The 21,244-nt window shown below is 33.4% G+C and overlaps 2 protein-coding genes across 7 annotated transcripts in view; both read left to right on the forward strand.

Moving 5' to 3' along the window:
• Positions 1-21,244, forward strand: part of LOC130900762 (transcription factor Sox-18-like) — a 133,229-nt gene that overhangs the window by 73,750 nt on the left and 38,235 nt on the right. For 4 of the 6 annotated variants that reach the window (XM_057811623.1, XM_057811625.1, XM_057811626.1 and 1 more), the window contains one exon: positions 5,711-5,941. The exons of the other annotated variants lie outside the window; for them this stretch is intronic. In XM_057811623.1, coding sequence (XP_057667606.1) covers positions 5,711-5,941 — 231 coding nt within the window. The remainder of the gene's footprint in view (positions 1-5,710; positions 5,942-21,244) is intronic. 6 annotated transcript variants of the gene reach the window in all.
• Positions 7,049-19,355, forward strand: LOC130900761 (uncharacterized). The gene is made up of 5 exons (XM_057811622.1): positions 7,049-7,602; positions 10,580-10,959; positions 11,023-11,269; positions 15,578-16,223; positions 18,758-19,355. The coding sequence occupies exons 1-5, from the start codon at positions 7,365-7,367 to the stop codon at positions 19,308-19,310; spliced, it is 2,064 nt and encodes a 687-aa protein (XP_057667605.1). The 5' UTR covers positions 7,049-7,364; the 3' UTR covers positions 19,311-19,355.

Genomic DNA, 21,244 nt, shown 5'->3' on the forward strand with positions numbered 1-21,244 from the left:
TTCCATCTCTCCTGAATTTTTTCATTATTGTACTAATTGTTCCAAAATGTAAATTGTTATCGGGATGTCTGTTATTGAATATTACTGCAGCTTCCCCATGGTTTTGTAATTATCTCCGACAATTAGTAAAATTTCAGTTTTTTCGTCAAGAGTTAATTTCAAATGCATTTTTGCTACTTCTCGACGTCCAATTAATACACACTGACTTTTCAATTTTGTTTACATTAGTTACAATTACATTTCAATTTCAATGCACATTAACTAGATGGAATGTATTCTTTCTGGAAAGCTTCTACTAGACTGACTTTCGGTAAGAGAAATGTCATTATCATATCCACCTAGATTTCAAATTATTTCTTTTATTTTTGCGTATTACAGTAGAAAATACATTATTCTGTTGGGTATTACTCATTTGTTTCTGATTTAAATTTATTGCTAAAATATTTCAAATCAACAAATAAAGATTTAAGGTTTGTTTATTTGTTAAATAAGATAAAAGTTGACGTATTTCACAACTAAAATTCAAAAAATTTAAGTTGAAATTAAAGTGGTCAAAGTATTCCCATTCATCTTTTGCAATTTGTGGACATCCTGTACATCTAATGTCAAATATAAATACCTGAATATTATAATTTTCGAAAGCAGAAAAAAAAGAATAACTTTTTTTCGTAAATGTTGCCAACTTTTTCAGACATATTGTATAATAGGGATTTTCAAAAAAAAATATCCCCAAAAAATACTTCATTGCTAAAAATGAGTCCAGAAGATAAATAAAACAAGTGAAATGTTCAAAATAATTGATAAATTCATACTTTATACATTAAACAAGAAGAATTTAACACTCAACTAGCGAAATTTTGATAACTCAAATAAAATCTCCCTTTTTTATAGCAAAAATTGTAGGGGGGGCTATATCTGCGATACTACAACGATTTCAATTTCGGCGAGAAAAGGGGGGGATTTATATTTGAGGAAGGGACTATTTTCGGGATGTCAAACATTGAATTATTATTGAAAAAGTTCAAGTTACAGAACAGAATAACAAAATTATCCTGGTCCTTAATATGTTTTAACCTCATTAATAATCATTTTTATTGAATGGAAGTATTTAATTAAAAAAAAAAAAATATAACGATTGCAAATGCAAATGGGGGATGTACTAATAATATCATGAGCAGGCACTTTTTTAATAGATATTTCAGTGAATACAGCATTAAATAAAGTAATGAGGAACATAATACTTTATTAAAGTATTAAAACATTCTAAAAATCGGAAATAGCAAAAAAATGGTTTCATATAAGTTCCCTGTAGTGATATATTGGGAAGTCATAAATACCACAAAGTAAAACATAGAATATCCAATATAAACAGATAAATTATTTAAACAGAATTAATTGGAAATAAAAAAAAAGTGTTCAGATATGGATGACATACATTGAATAACGAAACAGGACTCTTTTTCAAATATCTTCCTGACAAAACATTAACATTTAAAAATGAAAAATGCCATAGAGGGAAACACAGCAAGGAACCGCTAACGATTCTGCTTTGTACAAGTGCTACAGGCACAGAAGAATTAAAGCCATCAAATGACGCACCTCCATTGAAGGCTATTGAAGCTCAATTGGATCGGGGTATAATTGGAAACTTGTAAAAAAAAAATGATAACTAATATGAATCGAAATACCGTTTCTTCTATGTGTTACAAAGCAATGAGGATGGTAGACAAAGCTTGACGAAATTTAACATCCAACGCAGTGAACACCTGTTTTAAAACAATACAATGTAAGAAAGTATTGAATTGGAGGGCTATAAAACGCCTGAAGAATGGAATAAGTGTATGTCTCACAGAAATTACTTTCCAAGAATTCATCGCACGAGATGATGAAGTAGTCACAACGGGAACGTTAACAGAAGAAGAAATAATATCCCGTTATTTATGGGCGAAGATCCACCTACGATTATATTTATTAACGAAGCAAGGAAAGTTGTAAACACTTCACGATCTTTTTATTTAATATTGGGAGTAAAGTGAATGTGGAAAGTGTAAATAGTTTGAAAATAAACTTAGTAGATGTACCATTATATGTGAAATAATGTACGTATATACATATGTACTGAGCGTAAAAGTTTAAGGGTACATAAACCATGAAGTATGGGCGTTTCATATTTTATATTACTGCTCCTGAATTCAATACATAAATCGAACGTCAACTCTTATGATATTAATGAGTTCATTCTCTATTTTTTTTTCAACGCATTATCACTATTTTTTGATAATTTAAATTTTACCACTTTCGAGATACAAATTTCAAAATTTTACCGATTATAGCCATAATTAATCTTCACATTATAAAATTATTTACAATCTTTTTAAGAATGCTGTGCCAGATCAAATTTACATTTTTGAAAACTAAACACCCTATATTTTATTGCGTACTTGAAATTAGATTGATTTCCTTTTCACAATAATATACGGTTGTGATGTGTTCTACGGGGTATTTAAAAAGTTATAACCAATTTTCTATAAATATGTCAACAAGTTCAATATCCTGTAAAATGTAAGAGAAATTTAAGAATGAAGATCTGTTACTACCAAAACATTCGAATAGTATTGAAAATTCTAGAAAATGATTTATTCCATCGATATTCACTGAATCTGATACACAGCGAATCAAAATACTCAAATTATTTTCTCTAATTTTTTCAAACGAATCACCCTGTATTTTATGCGTGTATCAAAAAGTACTACCAACATACTTCTTTCATAAAACATTTCCTATACTTAAAATCATTAGGTTTTCAGATATTTTTATTTTTCTGTGCAAAATGATTAAGTATCGAATCATTTAATAATCAATTGTTGGTTGGCTATGATTTATTTGTCAAAAATTGACATTTTATTATTGCTGTTTGGTACTGTAGAGGCTGAATTGCAAATACATAGGAAAAACAAGTATATTACATATAAATTAGAAAAACAAAACAATAAAAACATTATACGTATACGTCTTGATTATCACAATGGGTGTTCGGAATGACCTCCAAAATCATCTATACAGGCTTGAAGTGAAATAATTACTCACATTACCGAGAATTTTTATAGAAACATTCCAAAATTCATTCCATATTCTCTTCATCATGTCATCTCTTGTTGTTGGAGGTGTTTTGTGAACTTAATGTGACCCCATAAAGTAAGTCCATTTCATTGAAATCTGGCGACCTACGTGTCCATTGTACTAGACTATTTATTTCGATCTATATTCCAGGATAAAGTTCATTCAGTTCACAATTAATTAATTGATTAACGTGAGCAGGAGTAGTATCTTGGCGTGTACGAAGTGGGACTTCGTTCCCATTCCTCAAAAAAATATGGTCCATATTGATTCCAACAATACCTCCCCAAACATTTAACGACTATTTGGTTCGGCTGTATGATATGAATGAGTTGATGAATCATAGCGAACATTTTCTAGATTCAAAATATGCAACAAAATATAGTGTGTTCCATTTATGTAACTTTGATAGGGCACAGTACTCTGGAACACCCTCTAAGATTGTAAATAATTTCAAAATGTGAAGACCAATAATGGTTATAACCCCTCAAATTTTTAAATTGATATTCCAAAGGGCAAAGAAGACACTGAACTTTATTACACTAATCAATCACCATGTATATGTATAACACATATATTTACCACCTCGAACATATAGAATCATTCTTTTGGCAGCTATTATAGCTTTGGAAGTACAAAGAAACGAATCCTATTGATTTTTGGGAAAAGCACATCCCTTTTCAGTTGCGTTTACCATGATATACGAGAAAACAATCTAAGACGATTTATCCCAACTACGAAATATTATCTCCAGACCCGTATCATTTCGAGCATGAAATCCAGACCGTTAAGTATCCTGCATCCTGCTAAGATTCTAGGAAAGAGAAGAAGCGCAAAGATCTCGAGATATCCGGCGACCGCAGGGACATTTTTGGAAAAAATCGACGTCAACATCGAGTAGAGATGGGATATGAAAGTAACCGATATAAAGAAATGTGGTGTTTTATTGTTGCATAATTTATTAAATGAATACTTACGAATATCCAAAAATTCTTTTTAAACTATTCAATTACACAGACACTAAAAGTTATGTAGGTAATTATGGTAATGACTAATAACTCGAGGGGGGTTTGATGGAAGAAAGACTTTTCAGAGATTGACACTACTTTCTACCATGTTTAGACGTCATCTGTCAGGACATAAAAGGAAATGAAGTGCTTTTCCATCAGGAAAACGCACCTAGTCACACTTCGGTAATGGCCAATGTAAAAATTTCCAAATAACACTTAAAATTGGTCGTATACTCACCGTATTCACCAGATGTGGACCTCAGTGAATTTTCCTGTTTTCTAACCCAGAAGTTCCACTTGTGGAACGAAGACTTTATCGCATACTCAAACGCTTATTTTAAGAAAAACGGCAAATAATATTTGGAAGGGTTGAAAAGGTTGTTGATTAAGGGAAAAAACATTTTTTTTCTTTATTATGTCGGAAATTGTTCTGATAATCCTCGTATTACCATATCATTTGGAATCTTTGAATCTGCTGGAATTTGATCACAGATAATGTAAGGTTGCGGCTGTGAGGGATATCGGAAGCTTGCTTTTCAGGGGACTTTATTCTTCCAGTTGATTCAAATCTGATATGAGAAGCAATAACTCGTTTTCTGGATTTATTTCTAGTATCAAAGCTACCCCGGTTATTATCCCAAAGATTCAAACAACATCACAGGTTGTCAACAATTTCCAAATGATGTATAAAGACAGTTCAAGTCTAAAGATCCAACTTCTGTGAATACATTTCCAATATTCCCCAATTATTATGAGAATTTGACGGAGCTATCAAGTAATCAGACATTGGAATATCTTCGCAATCGCTATAAACTCCATATTTTTTTAAATGACATCTAAAACATGGCAGAAATTAACAATATCATCAACTCTGACTTAATTGTAGAAAAAAAACATGATTAACTTAATTTAACTCAATTAAATTGAAATTACTACACTCAGGGATAATTTTTTCTTAATCTTACATTTCATTCTTCTGTTTCCAAAATACGTTGATTTCTCCCAAAGGAAGCAACTTTTTGGAGGGTTTTGTTTTTTCAAGGTGTTAATACTACTTTTCCGAGGCACTTATTTTAATGAAATGGAGTAGAGACTGTGCTGTTTCCATGGCTTGATTGCAGAATCTAATACTGTCGTTCTATGTCATGCCTATTGTCTTTAGGTGACGTGACAGTGACCTGTTAGAAGAAGGACGACCGATGCCTTTCCTCGTCCTCACAAGAAGCTCCTCAGACTTCTTAGCTGAACTGTTTAAGATTATTTATTGATATTATTTAGCCATACTTTCAGTACGTCATTGATGTGGCTTTTCATAAAGTCAAGTAAGGCTCTAGTCCTAAATACGGAGTCGTTGTTTTTTTTGCCCAGACTGCCTGCTTTCTCATTGCCTAGTTTACCCCAGTGTCCTTATAGCCACATTAGAGCCGCCACCTTATGAAGGTGGCTATGTTGTAAAATAGCTGAAGCATTACTGTAAGGGTTTCTGAACATATATGCATTTTTTACAAATAAAGAAAGTTACTTTGTATATGCCCCTCATACATAAAAGTAAACGTTATAAGTGTATGGACTTTTTGTTGCAGTCGTCTATGGGACAAGGAATGCGCGGTCCTGGCATGGACTCGCCTTGTTTTCCCACGGGGATGCCGTCTACATCTGGTAGTATCAACGGAAGCGGAAACGAACAATTCATGCCTCCGTCAATGCGGGCAGCTACACCCGCTCCCGGTTACCCCACTACGAAAATGGATCAGGTTTCTCCTTTGCCGCCTCCGCCTGCTCCTACTCCTGGAGTACATGCTCCTTACATGCAGGTTCAGAGTTTTATATTTCTAATTGCATGATAATTTTTATCAGTGGTTTATTATCAGTCTCGGCAATAATCATTTTTCCTTAGCGTCTAATCAACACATAACTTCGTGATAATTGCCTGTAAAGAAAAACCTCACACTTTTCTATAATTGTTTGTATATCAAGGACTGAAAGTGCTACTTTGTTGGACGAGTCTGAAAATTGCGAGACGAGCGAAGCCAGGCGAGCAACAGACGAGTCCAACAAAGTAGTACACAACATTTTTTAGACGACGCATAAGACCCAAACCTGTTTCAATTACACTAAAGAAATAAATAATAGAGAATTATAAACATTTTATTTATTAATGCATATAAATGTTTAGGTCTCTTCTGTTTTAAAATTGGTTTTTTTTATCATTTTTAAAAGATAGATAAATTTTAACGTTTCGCCTTTTCGTTATCAAAATTTTATTTATTGAACAATATAATATACTCAATAATATTTGCAGTGCCAATATTGATTTATTAATTATTTGCTATAAGTAATGTTGGTTAGGTTAGGTCAGGTTTAATAATATAATAATATAATAATATAATATAAACTTGTCTACTCCAGAGCGCCCCGAAAATGTTTTGCAGTACGGAACTGCCATTTTCACTACATGGAACACTAAAAACGCAACTTTCGGCATGTAAATGAATACAGAACGAACAATTTTCGGATGGCGTCGTCCAAAAAAGAAATTTCACTTATTTTCAAAAGTTTCTAACTTTGATTTCTACTGTATAAGTCGGGAGATTATTTCAGTTATAATAATTTGTATCTTCAGCATTACTGCTCTCGTCAGAAACACTTGGTGAAGAATTAATTGGCTGTAACGAATGATTCCGGAATGGCACTGGACTCTATTTTGGCATCCATTTTGTAGTCTGGATGAATGAATTTTAAATCTTCAACCAGAGACAACGCCAAGTTGTAGTCGGGTTTACTTTCCGTTCCGTTCCCTATTATTTTGAATTTTACTTATAAATAACTCAATCAATCAATATTTGAATCACCCAATGATGCCATGATTATACGAGTGAGCACCTACGTCCTCTTACATTCGGGTCTTGTTACGGACTGGAGTTAGGCGACAGTACAAAATGGCGTCCCCACTGCTATTCGTAGCGATCTCGTTGAGATTCCGCAACGAATTCGCTGCGCGCTTGTGAAGTGATCGTTGCGCGCCCGCTCCGCGCTCGTAACCCGCTAGTATGATAAGGCCCTTATTACGCATTACACTTGTGTCAATAGTGTGCACGTATCTTAGCTATGAAAAAACGTTAAAAGAAATCAATCAATCAACGGCGCTCAAATGGTAGTTTACAATTGATAGGCTGTCATTTTGACACTTTTGGTGCTGCTCTTTTCATATCATTTTATAGTAACTTTATCCACATAATGCTGAATACAACTGAAAATACAAAAAATGATGGAAATAAAATGGAGGAATCTACAGAAGAAACACAACAGGAAGGATTTCTAGCTTTCCAATCACAACTTAACAAAGAATCTAATAAAAGAAGAGAAACAGAACAGAAAAAATTAAATATTCAGGAAGGAGAAAAACATATTTTTATGGCCATAAAAAAACATATTTTAGGCAATGGAACAACAGTATCGTCTAATGATAGACAAGGTTGGTGGAAGCTACTATTTTTATTTCATTATCATTTCCCTTACTAATTGAAAGTTGATAATTTCTTTGATTGAACTCATATTAGATTCGTATGGATTTATAGAGAAATATTATGTATAATGTATTGAAAAAGGTGAAAACTTTCATTGATTTCGAGTACGTTGAAGTTACGCAACAATAATTATTCTTAGTATGATGTTCTAAAATTTGTACCTTTCAAGTTTGACTCAATAAAACCTTTTTTCCATGGCGGAAAAAAATTCATGTTCCTTGCACACACAGGTAAACCGCAAAATTAATGGGAGTATAGATGTTTGACTACAGATGAATGAAATTAAACCAAATCATTCATCAAACCACTTGGTATTGTCACTTCAATATCTGTCCACTTATGTATATCACAGACAAAGCTGGACTATTAGATTCTCATAGAACATCAAATTATATTTTTGCATTAATTGTAATTGAAATCTACAATTTTATTCAATATCGAGTCTCAAAATAATTTGTTTGTACTTAGAAAGGTGTCATAAATATGTCAAAACTCGTTGTTGATGTGCCACGTTTACTTGTGGTGCTATCAAGTTGAACAGCCTGCAAAAACATCTGCCGTGGGAGTATCTATCTTCTTCTTCCATCAATTTATAAGTGTTGTGTGAAAACTGGCATTGTGTAATCTGCTCAGGTACGAGGATCCAGTTTTTAGATAGACAAATGAAAAAAATATTTATAATTGGATGCGGCTTTATTGTTTTTCAAAATAGTACCTTCAAAACATGTGATTTAAACGTATCATCCGCTTCTTTAAGTGTGGAAAAACTTTGACCTGCGGGAATAAAAAGAAACCATCGGGTGCCAAAAAAGGTCTGTACGGTGGATAACCTATCAAATCAATGTTTTGACTGTTCAAAACTCTTTTGTTTGAACTGATGTGTGAGAGCCGAGAGATGGGATTGTCGCGGTGGAGAATTATTCGTCTTCTGCGATTGATTTGCCTGATTTTTTCGAGCAATTCTGGCAAACGAGTGCTAGTACACCATTCCTAATTGATCATTTTACACGGCTTTATTAGAACAGTCCATTTTACTCCAAATTAACAGGACAACAGTTGCTTTGAAGTGCTCGTGCACGAACAACTTTTGTTGGATTTGGCTGGTCTTACAAGACTCATACATTCGATTGTAGTGTTATTTCAGATTCATATGCACTCATCGATTCCGATCGCTCAGACCTTAATAGACGCAATACCCAAGGGCGTCGTCTAGGGGGACAGGGAGGGTCAGTTGCTCCATTAGAGATCCAATGACTTCCTTAGCTATTAATAAATTCCGCTCGCATGACAAATTAAGGTTTAATGTATATTGTAGACAATATTGGAATATTTAAAATAACATTAAGATTTCTTGAAAAATACCACTGTATTAGAAAGTACACAATATATACAGCAAATCTACACTGGGTGAGACTGCTCCTTCGTCATCAACAGTAAAATATTGAGCAAAGTTTAAACGACGCCGGACGATCTGCGAAGACCATCACCGCAGAAGTCGACTAAATGAGGTATCTACTCCAGAAATGTTGAAGAATTTAGACATGAGAAAGCTGTGAGCAAGATGGGTGCTACGTTTGCTCATAATGGAGCAAAAACAACGGCGTTAAGATGTTTCTATCGAGTGTTTAGCAATGTTTCACAGAAATAAAGCCGAATCTTCGCGCCGTTTCATAACCATCTCACCCGAAACAGAAGAAAATTCAAAACAATGAACTGAAAAGAGATAGCCGGCTCCAACGAAGGCACAGACCGTTCAATCTGCAGGCAAGATCATCGAGTCGGTTTTTTGGGATGCGCGTGGAATAATTCTCTTTGACTATCTTGAAAAAGGAAATATTATCAACGGCAAGTATTAATCGAACATATTGCAACGTTTGAGCGAAAAAATAAAGCAAAAACAGCCGCATTTGCACCAGCTCACACATCTGTTATTTCAATGGCCCATGGCGGAATATCTTTCTAAATAGTTATGAAACATTCGGCTTTGAAGCATAATTTATACCCGTGATATTTCTTATTCACTTATTTTTTTCCAAATTCTCTTCACAAATATAATGCTGAATGCACTCCGCTATTAGTTTACACAATCAACTGATTATTATAATTTATTATCTAGTTTCAATTGTAAGTTCGGGACGATTAAAGTAGTGAAATGATGACTAGTGATTCGTAAAAACAGATGATACTAATATCACTGTGGGTGCAAGATTGTGGGAGCAAGCAGAAGACAAATGGTGAAAATGAAACAAGGAGATTTGATTACTCTTATCATTCTTCAAAAATAACTGGGAAATTTCGTTTGTATCTCAGAAATCAAGCTTTTGCCTCTATCGTTGAATCGTTCAAGAAACTCCCTGGCTATTGTTGCTTAGAAATAAATCATACAAATTTATAATAATATCACTAATATCACGACAAGATTGAATCCATTAATTTTGTTTCATATCTTTTCATCTTTAATTAGTTCTCGATTCAATTCATTTAGTGAAACTTGTCCTACTTATCTATTTAATGCATCTAAATGTTCTTGATTTTAGGTCTCTTTTGTTTTAAATTTAGTTTTTTCTAATAAATCAAAATATTTTCATAAATACTTAAAAAAAAAGTTTGAACATCAAATTTTATCTTTCCTCCAAAAATTAGTAGGAAAAAAAATTTAAAACAGAAGAGACCTGAAATCAAGAACATTTAGATGCATTATTATATCAAAAGATCTAGGAAATGAGAAATTGAAGAAGCTTGTCTATTTATTGCGTTCTAATCATTATTTCAGATAGTCTCTACTCTCACATATTTCTCTTTTTGATTTTTCGTGTGATGGTCAATGTATTACACCCTTATCCATTGGCAATTTTTATAAAAACGAATGAGATACCTCCCCCAAAAAATAATTGGATTCTAATTAATCAATTTTACCTTTCTCAGAAGAAAACATCCAGGTATCAGGAAAGCCAGCTAAGAAAATTGATATTTCGTCTAATTTGCCTAAGGTGGCGCATGTTTCTATAAACTTGCCTGTTGATGATATGAAACAAAGAAATTCGATTTTCGGAGGTTCCTATAGGCGATCGAGAGGTGAAAGTATATCAAAAGATATTAGAAAGATCAATGTTTCATCTACAGAATCTATAGTAAACCGAAGAAAATCACAATTATCTAGAACCGCAGACAGCGAAGGCTCGTCAGTAGATAGTGTAGAGGCTATAGCTTTCGCTCAAGAAAAACAAGACGAAAATAGCTTTGATGATTCAGCTGAATGGACAAAGTGCGATAATAAAACATCTGTTACCGCGTATAAAGTACAGGTAAATTATTGTAATCAACTTCTTCTTGAATAATTTAGTTAACGTCATTTATTTGTGTATAAGAAAAAACAAGAGAGCATTCAAAATATAGTAGAAAGAGAGAAAAAACGCCAGGTAGAGAGAAAAGCGTTGATCAGTAGAATGCGAAAAAATCTACCAACCTACAACATAACGCAAATACGTGAATTGAGACTTCCATATCATGAAGCAATTTTTGCAAACATGGAAGAAAAATCTTATGTGAGCAGCGTTGCTTTCGGTAAAGAGCTTTTAAATTTTCAAGACAACCTACGAAAGGACTCACCACAAGGTATATTTATGAAATTAATTCAATAGTTTGAATTCTCATAAAAAATGCTTGCCGTTTAGTATTTCCAATTGCGATTTTATGCAAACACTAATCACTTATACAGAGTTTTCCAATTTAGAGATATGACAGCTGAAAACCATCTGTTCGCTAGAGCTAGGGTGAACAGACTACTGCTCTTCTTCCTGTCCCAGAGCATTTGAGATAGTTCTAGAAGGTTAATTATTCTTTCTGTTTTCTACGTTCTGATGGTTTAGAACAGTGTTCTATCAGAAGCCTTGTTTGTGTAACTTATATGTGCTTACGTCGATGTATTTACTGAACCATTCATAATTTTCCAAAAACAGTCTCGAGTGTTTAAGTATGCGGCTTTTTGATGTGAAGCTTCGGCTCTTCAGGTCCATTTACAAATATTGATTCTTTTAAAAAATCGTTCTGAATCTATTAATGAGGATTAGTCATCGATTTTATTTCTCAGCGACTCTTACTCGCCTGGGACACACGTCAAAGATTCTCTTTATACGTGCATCTAAATAACTGTTTCGTGATTTAAAAAAAACCATAAACTATCGAAAAAAATAGATAGAATAGGTGAAATGTTTTCAAATATAACCTATTGGCAAGTGCTCAAATTTCTTTTGCCTTATAAGTTACCATAGTTGATTCATGCGACATAAAAGTCACGGCATAAGTTGCTGTTTTTGTCATATATATGTCTTCACAAGGTTTAAAGGAAGAAAAATAAAATGGGATTGAGGCCGCTCTCGGGACAAACTAAAGGGGAAGATTTAGCGAATGCTGTGCAAAAATGCCTTGAAGACAATGGGATCAAATTAAATAGAATCGTTTCAATAGCACCTGATGGAGCCAGAAATATGACAGGAAAAATATAGAAGCAACAATGATTTTTCAGGGCAAAATTAACCACGAAATTCTGTTTCACCGCACAATACGTCCAGAAGCGCTTTGGTAAGCAAAATTGTTAATAGGGTCTTGTTAAAAGCTCTCTACCATCGCCAATATAAAGAATTGTTATATTGTTAAAGAATAAATATATTCCTAAAAGAAACAGGCTCCAATTACCCTGAATTAAAGAGCGACAAATAATTACAAAAATTTCACTTTATGGTGGATATCCCATCGAAATTAAATGAACTAAATCTAAAATTTCAAGGAAAAGAAAAGCCATGTTATGTTTTGGTATTCAGAATGGTAAATGACTTCATTCTCAATTTTGCTTTAAAACCAGTGCAACTGTTGACACTAATTACTTAAGCACATTTATAAAAGAAATCGAAGATTAATTTTCTGACAAAACTACTCCAGCAATCATAGTAAATCATTTCAAAAGCAAAATTAATGAAATCCCATTGACCCATTTTAAATTGAGACTGAATTTCTAGAAATGCGATTGATCGATTTAAAAAGTTTATTTTTGGGGAGGGGAAAATTTATGATGTTGACAAGCAACTTCTATCTTGCTGGAGTTGGAGATCCAGAAGTATATATGCGTAACGCAACAAAAGTGGACAGCTCTGAAAGAAATGCCGCGAGTTGAGACTCTTATATTCAACACATGGAATAGTCTTGCAGATTGCTACATTGAGATGAAGAATTTGGCATTTGGAGTGTTCATGGTATCTTCGGATCGACATATTCGTGCGAGCAAGCGTTCTGTCATATGAATATAATTAAAATTAAAATAATTAGCTAATTAATTAATGGAAATTCAGTTTCATATTTGAAACTTGGAACAACAAATATGAGCCAAATTTATCGAAGCTTTCTAAAGCCATACAAAGCCAATGCTCCCAGTAAATTTGTTCGCCCAATTGTTTGTTATTGAAGTAAGGGTTGTGATTATTTTATTTTTTATACTTGAATGAATAATTCCATATAAATATGTATACATATTATTTAAATTGTTGTGAAATACACTACAAATCTATGAATAGATCTTTTTTTTATTAATGGAAAATCAGTTTGTTTTACCAAAAACTTCTTTCTAAGCGATTACCATTTATTATTGGCAACAAAAAATTTCTTACTGTTAAATAGAGAAATTTTAGTGGAATAGGCAACAATCCACATCGGAAAAATCTATTTATTTGTGGTCCAAAGGGTAACCAAATTAATGTTTCCTTAAGTGAGAAATTATAATAAACTGAAACCTAAGATTGTGTGGTCAAATGATTAATGTTATGAAAATCATCAATGAGTTCAATATCAACAATTCCGAAGTTGTGTGACTTCATTTGTCATGAACCCTTTTACTTCTTTCAATAAATACATCCCCATTGTTAAGTTATTATACCTCACTTTTAGATTTTTTCTTAAATAACGCTTAGATAATGAACACATTGTATTTTTTTGGATTAGAGCAGCTTTGGTTGTTATTTTATCTCTGGATTTTTATTCTTTCTTGATTGATCAATAGTTGACTGAAACTTGGTTAATTGAATTATTGGCTATTTGATTTTATTGATTTTCGGTACAAATATTCTCTTCATCAATACTGATATCCTTTTTCGGTTACTTCATTGGCCGAATCTACTGTATATACACACACCTACCAGTACATGCAGATGATTTGACGGAAAACATACTTTTCATCGAAAAAAATTAATTAAAAAATTTTGAACGGTCCGTCGAATACGCGTTTGTCTTTGTCGATATCTCTTAATTCCACCAAGTCGTATCCCGAGCTTTTTTCAATAAATGAATGTCTATTCACTTAATTTAGGCATCAAAACATATCAAAAAATCAATTTATTATCGCTTTTATGACTTATTGGTAAAAAAATGGTTTGTAGTATGAAATCTATTATTCCCAATGTATTCTTGATTTTGGGATCAAATGCTGTAGGTGATTTTCAGATACTGTGGAATATAGAACAAGATAACCTAGAAACTCGTTCACATTATCAGTACCAGCGAACTTTTGATCAGCATTAGCGGCACCTACTGCACATATAGCTTTTTTATATGTGAAATCTTGTATACCCGTTCGGTTAAAACATTTAAACCATCAGCTATTTCACGTATTTTCCTCGAATATAGCTGAGTACAAGTGCAGTTACTTATTTGGCTAATTCTGGAGTAGAGAGTTCAGTATCATACATGTTGATACGGCCACTTTTAAAAGCAGAAAACCACAAACAAATATTGATATAAATCAGTGTAGAATATTTTTTTTTTGCAAAACTAATAATATATTCATAGTTACGAAGGCTGCGCTTTGGAGAAATCACTCTTTCGGGAATTGCTATTTATCCATAGAACACATACACTCCAGCTTCATAGTCTGTATTGATGTATTTGATTATAAACTAGTTTTAATTATAAAAAAGGGTTGCTACTTAAGTTTTAAAAAAGACAAATAGACACAAATACATTGCTTTTCAGAACTTTCTCCATTAAGATCAATACACTTTTGTATGCTTCTAAACCAATGCTCGAAGTATTTTTTCCATTCCGATTAATGTACCTCCAAAACAAGTGATTTGAATGCATCATGCATCTACTCCTTCTTCAGGAGTGGAAAAATGTTGACCTTGGAATTTATTTTGATCTGTGGAAATAAGAAGAAATCATTTGGTACCAAACATTTGATTCGAAATGTTTCGAGCACGAACAACTTTTGTTGGATTTGACTCGTCTTGAAACGCCCAAACAGTCGATAGTTGCTTAGTTTCGGGTTCTTGTGTATAGATCTATGATTCGTCGTTATTATCTTATAAATGTTTTTTGAAGTACCGCCATTGAATTTTTTCAGCATTTATTTGCACTAATCGACACGAGCTTTTTCTGAGCGATTGTCAAATTATGTGGTAACCGACGCGAACAAATCTTTTTGGCAACCAAATATTCGTGCAATATTAAGAGCATGCAAGTGGAACTGATGCCCAAGTATGCCTTAATTTCACGTCACATGACTATCTTGTAATATCAGTTTACGCATCGATGTTTTCTGGCACAAGAGTCCATTTTGAACAACCTTCAAGAAATTTATCCTGTAGCGAAGTGTGACCAACATTGAATTCAGAAATTTACCGAAACACCGTGGAATGTTTGAAGTATCTGTAAACAGCTCAAATAGTTGTTGTATGACAACACGTTCTGAGGACGTTCACCATTATGATCACAATGTCAGGTTTGACATATTCACTTCAGTGTTGCTGTATTTTAAAAATTAAGTAGCAATCCTCGTATTCATTGCACTTCTGTATAACTAACCGTTGGTTATAAAATATCAGATAATACCCTCGATATTTATATGAAGTCGATAAACTGATTTCGAATCAATTCTAGGTAGTGTGGCATTCTCGAAACCGATGCTGCAATACGATAAAGAAAAATTCACTTTATTAATGGAATCTTTAAGAAAGGCAGAGGATAACCATCGGGAGCTTAACTTAATTGGGGAATGCGAAGAATTTTTAAAATTGTCTATATTATTTGCATTTGCGGATGCCGACGATTGGTGGTGGTTGGGAGAGCAACTTTTAATTCAAACAATCAAAATATCTTCGAACTACTCATCTAAAATTGGAAATAAATATGAAGCTTTGAGTAGATATATATATGGGAGATATTTATTGGAGAAACTCAAGGAGTTTAAGAACGCTTCTGTACAGTTGAAAATATCGAGAATGTTATCTCACGGAAAAGGATGGTTGTGTAAATCATATTTTCCCGAATTGAGAGGAACTTTATTCATGCAATGCAGTCATGGTATTTATTATTGTACGATACGAGAAGTGAAATTTTACATGGGTAATCAAGATTATGACAAAGCTATCGTTTTGGCTGAACAAGCACGTAAGAGAGCTGCAGAAGCTTGTTATAAGAACGGCGAGACGCATGCTTTGGTATTAAAGGGAATATGCGAAATGGAAACCGGTCATCTGAAATCGTCGATCAGTTCACTGATGAGAGCTTACAGCATCCAAAATCGGTCAGTAGAAAATACAAAAGCTGATCTCTTTGCTCCGACCACAACCCACTTATGATAAAAAATTGACAGATATCATTTTCAATATATTATCAATCAATGTTTTGACATTTCAGCAGAATTGTATTTCTAACACTTGTTAAAGAAAAATTGTTCAACCTCTGCAAACCACTGGTTTCTGGAAACAGCCGATGGCCATGTCTGGAGAATATGTCGGATACATAAATAATTCGAAGGCCATCTGAGCTATTGCAGATATTGAAACTGCAACTGGGATACCTGATGAATTAGAACATCTTCATGGGTGAGCGATTGTGAATGTTCTACTTAGTGCTCCACATCTTATAAGCTCACAACAACATCATTTCACTATGTCATATTCCCCAAATTCCCCAATGTACCCAAGAAATTTCTATGATTTTGCGTTGAGATCAACTCTTTTAAACGCAGGTATCCAATAACTATTCGTTACTCGACACGATCCATTTTGATACTGATTATCGAATTTCCTGAATTATGAATAATTGTTCTTGTTAATAAACGGGTCAGGAGAGGAGCAAAGGGATCAGCCTATGTATATATAATAATTTTTTTTCTTTTTTTTCTCTTGATTCGTATGCTAGTTCAATGCTAAATTAATGAACAACAGCTGTTGTAGTCTAGATTGTACTATCACCGATTTATCTGTGCTCAAAGTACTTTCGTTTAGGGGTGTATAACGAATTTCATTTTTAACGTTTTGATTATACAGAGAGAGTTTTCAGTGTGATAACGGCCGATAACTTCGTTATTATGGCAACTATCCAATGGCAATGGCAATCAGCCTTTATTTCGTTTTGCGAAATTTTTCCTAACTACCTTTAAACTCTGCTGTTTCTTTTTGTTTCAATTCATTTCTCTCAGTTCTCTATCTATTGCATATTCAATGTATGCTGCTGATCTTGGAGTTAGTTTCTTCGTATTGTCTCCTATACCAGCTTTGCTTTTTTTGCACGTGACCATTTCTATTTTGTCGGTTTATATGACTTATTAGCAATTTCTAGTATAATCCAATTCGACCGTTTTTATTTTGATTCTATTGTTGTTGGGATTTGCCATTATTATGTCTAATATTCTATATCATGGCCCCCACATTTAATTGCGAGCCCAGTAACCAGGATCAGGCTCTGACTTCCACCTCCCTTTATGTTCGCTTGCTACTAGTATGCTATTAACCCTTCACAAATTTTATTGAAACTGATAATAAGGAATGATTAAGGCAATTCACAAAATTGTTGCAAACATAAAGTGAATCATTTATTTTCATTCTACTAGAAGTAAATTTCCATTTTGAGATAGAATTAAAAGATTAAAATAAAGTTGACAAAATTATTAGATTATGACAAAGCTAGGAGCTAAACAATTGATGTTTTCGAAACGCTTAATATTCTAAGTACAAAATACTTATTTTGATGTTTGATAGTCTATTTAATCATGGCTTTCCTAGCTTTCATTTCACTAAAATCATTGATGACGTAAGAAAAGTCAATAGTTTTGGTTAATTCACTCTCAGTTGCCAACATTACCAGATGGTTCAGATGAGTTTGGCCAGTTGTGCACCGTTGTCAAGTTTCCACTGAATTCGACAATTTACTAAAAGACCTCTCAGCCATTGAAACTCTAACTGGGATGGTGTAGAGAAGTTTTATAGCTCTCATTATACAAAATTTGTACGATGCTTCAATAAACTGTTTTCTTTCGTCAATGTTGTTACATAACAGTCCATGAAGTGTTATTTGTTGCTTGTTTTCCTTGATTCATTTTTATCTAATGTTTATTACACACCTCAGTGTATTGTCGATTCTTAATACCTAAAAGTTGAGGAGCTATAAACTGTTTCCTCCTCAAAACTGTGTATGTACCTTGTCAAATACGTAAGTTATTTTAACTCACTCTTACACTTTTGATAAAGTGTCACTGTACATGCGTGGCTCCCAATTTTGCTTATTTTTAAATATTTTTATTAAAATATTATTATTTATAAGGTGAAGGTTCTATAGATGTAAGGTTTATTATATGATTCTGTTTTTAAATTCTAATGGTACGTGTGTTTTGATTGAATCGAAATGTAAGTTTATTGATTGATTTTGGCCTTCAGTTAATCTTATACAATACCTTGAAATATCGAATTAAATCAGTTTGACGCTACCGTAACTTTGAAAATATTTCAAGCAAAGTTGCGCGTCAATCTTTTTTCCTCAACTCATGCTGAGTTGTCTTTTGTGGTTAAAGATTGTAGTCGTCGGCTCTTCGCCATTTACCAATTTCTATCTGATTGAAGGAACTGATTCTGTCGCTATATGTTGGGTGCTAATATGAAAGTAGCTCGCATTTTCGTACGAGACTAATTTTCTAACCATCTTGCTATCTGAATTGTGTTTATTCTTCCGAGAATTGCCGCAATCTATTCGTACTCGTCGTATGTTCTCAAATATACAAGATTGCAACCTACGTTAATTAGTATACTACATATTTTTAATCAACTATTATTAATTTAGATTTGGAACCGTGGAAGGTTTGTGCAAAATAAGAATACATTTAGCAAAAGCTTACCTGATGGATAAATGTGCTAATTCATCTTTGAATGTTTTATTGGAACTTAAGCGAGACGCCGAACGTTACAATCTACCTTATTATTTAGGACTTGCTTACAAAAATCTCGGTCAATATTATCTATTAATAGGGGAAAACAACAAAGCATTACCTTTATTAAAACAATCTTTGAAAATATTCAAAAAATGCGACAGCACAACTCCAGCTTTCAAAGAAATCCAAAGTACTGAAACATTAAAAGTTATATCGGGAGGTTTGCAGTTATTTCCGAAATATGTTAGTTTGTTGGTGGATGTTGACATATTTGGTGTCGTTCGAAGTGATAGTCTAAAAGCGTTGTTGTTATGGAAAGAAAACAGGACGCCATTTTGGAGTGATAAAGATCATTTAATTACTTACAATTCCTGCGAGGATATACTTACGGAAAGTGTAAGAAGAGTGTGTGAAAGCAGAGCCAACTTCTTTGATAAGAACTTAAAAGAAATTGCAAAACATTAGTTTTGGATATTTATTTGTATTAATAAGATTGATGAACCTAAATAAAATATTGATAAATAAAGAAATCTCAATTATTCACACTTTATATATATTTATACATGCAGCTACAGATAATACTACTCTAAAAACCCACCGACAGAATCTGCAGATATCTGTTTTTTCAATAAAAAGCTCAAATGATTAATTTTGTTCTATTTATTAAGTATACCAACAAAAAAATGATCGCAATTGCCTCTAATTGAATATAGTTCAATTGAAACATTCATATAAATTGCAACTATATAATTTTTCTAATGAATTATACAGGGTGGCGCAATAGAACGTGCATTTATTAAGTATAAATAAATACATAAGGTATTGTTGAAATAAAATATATGATAATTTGGTAATTGCATTAAGTTTATTATTAAAGAATAACTCATCTAAATGACGGTCCTCTCGAAGACGACACTCCACTAAACGCGAACGCAGATTTGTCAATAAATCTGAGGTGATTGCTGCTATTTTTCGGCGGATATTTTCCTTTAGCTGACTGATGTCGCTCGGATTATTCATGTAGACTTTATGTTTAAGGTGTCCACACAAAAAAATCAAGTGGCGTCAAGTCAGGGCTACGTGAGGGTCAATGGATATCATCTCTTTTGGAAATTATTCTTGCAGGATCTGTCTCTCAGCCGCCATAAAGTCATTTGGTGTGTGACAGCTCGCTCAGTCTTGTTGGAACCAAGTTCTCGTATTCGCTATTCTTGATCTTGCAAGTTCTGAATACAAATATCCCTCTAACATCGCAACATAGCGGTCGGTGTTAACGGTGATGTTTCGTCCTCGTAAGTTTTCAAAGAAAAAAAGGCCAATAATCCCTTTGCTTGTGATTGTTGCCCATATCGTTACTTTCGGACTATGCAGTGGTTTTTGATGTTTCATTTTTGGATTTTTTTGGGTTCGATAACGACAATTTTAAATGAAAATGTCCCTCCTCTGATAAAAGGATGCCACCCTTAGGCTCCAAAGTCGGTATCTTTTAAATCCTGTGTTGACTGGAGCTTATAAGGATGCAATTTGAGATCCAATTTCAAAATTCAGTGTAAACTTTCTCGCGACAAGTTTAAAGCCGCCGATCGCTTCCGAGTAGACACATGCGGATTTTTTCGTACTGACTCCTTTACCCTATCAATATTGTTTGTGATCCTAGATATTCTTGAACGACCTTTTGCTGGTGGTTTGAACGTGGAATTAATCTCTTATCTATCCTTATCTATCTTAGCTATCCACAACCGCGACGCTTTTCGTCAAAGTGACTCATGGCTACTAAAACTCTACGAGTGCAACTATCCAACTACGCTAGGCTCCCTCGGCCCACGCACAGTTTACCTCGCGAAAAAAGATGATGCAATATGCACGTTCTATTACGCCACCTTGTATAAAATTGAATGATGTGAAAAAATCAACTACAATATGGTTGCCTACTCGCAGTCTTATTTACAAGTCTAGTAACGAGAGCACTAAATTATCTCATTTGATGGCCCCCAGGTTGTAATTAAGAGTTGGTCTCAAATTGTGTTCACTTAGTAATAATAATTATTATTTCTATGGGTAATGAATTGTTATAAATAAAATTAATTAATATGTAATGTAATTATATAAAAGTTGTTGAATAAGAACAAATGATAATAGTTTTAAAAATGCTCTCAAACTTTTCATCTCTGCCCTACCCCACCTGGTTATTTCAAACACTTCGGAGTCCTGAGAAGAGAAACCAAGCGCTATACAGGGTGTACAACGAAGACGAGTTAAAACTATCTGTATATGGCAAAATACTTATAGTGAAATTATGAAAATTTCTACGCTTGGTTTTTCGGATACGATCTTTTGAACTAAAATATTTTCAAAAATACCCGACTTCCTGTAGAACTTTGTCTTTTAAACAGAACACA

This window comes from Diorhabda carinulata, chromosome X (genome assembly GCF_026250575.1).
Source record: "Diorhabda carinulata isolate Delta chromosome X, icDioCari1.1, whole genome shotgun sequence".
Lineage (NCBI taxonomy): Eukaryota > Metazoa > Arthropoda > Insecta > Coleoptera > Chrysomelidae > Diorhabda > Diorhabda carinulata.

Bases quoted from the DNA above. Each gene is read 5' to 3' on its own strand.
- LOC130900761 (XM_057811622.1), top strand. From the start codon at position 7,365: ATGCTGAATACAACTGAAAATACAAAAAATGATGGAAATAAAATGGAG. The intron at 7,603-10,579 runs GTTGGTGGAAGC...TACCTTTCTCAG, and splicing joins ATCGTCTAATGATAGACAAG to AAGAAAACATCCAGGTATCA. The intron at 16,224-18,757 runs GTCAGTAGAAAA...TTATTAATTTAG, and splicing joins GCTTACAGCATCCAAAATCG to ATTTGGAACCGTGGAAGGTT.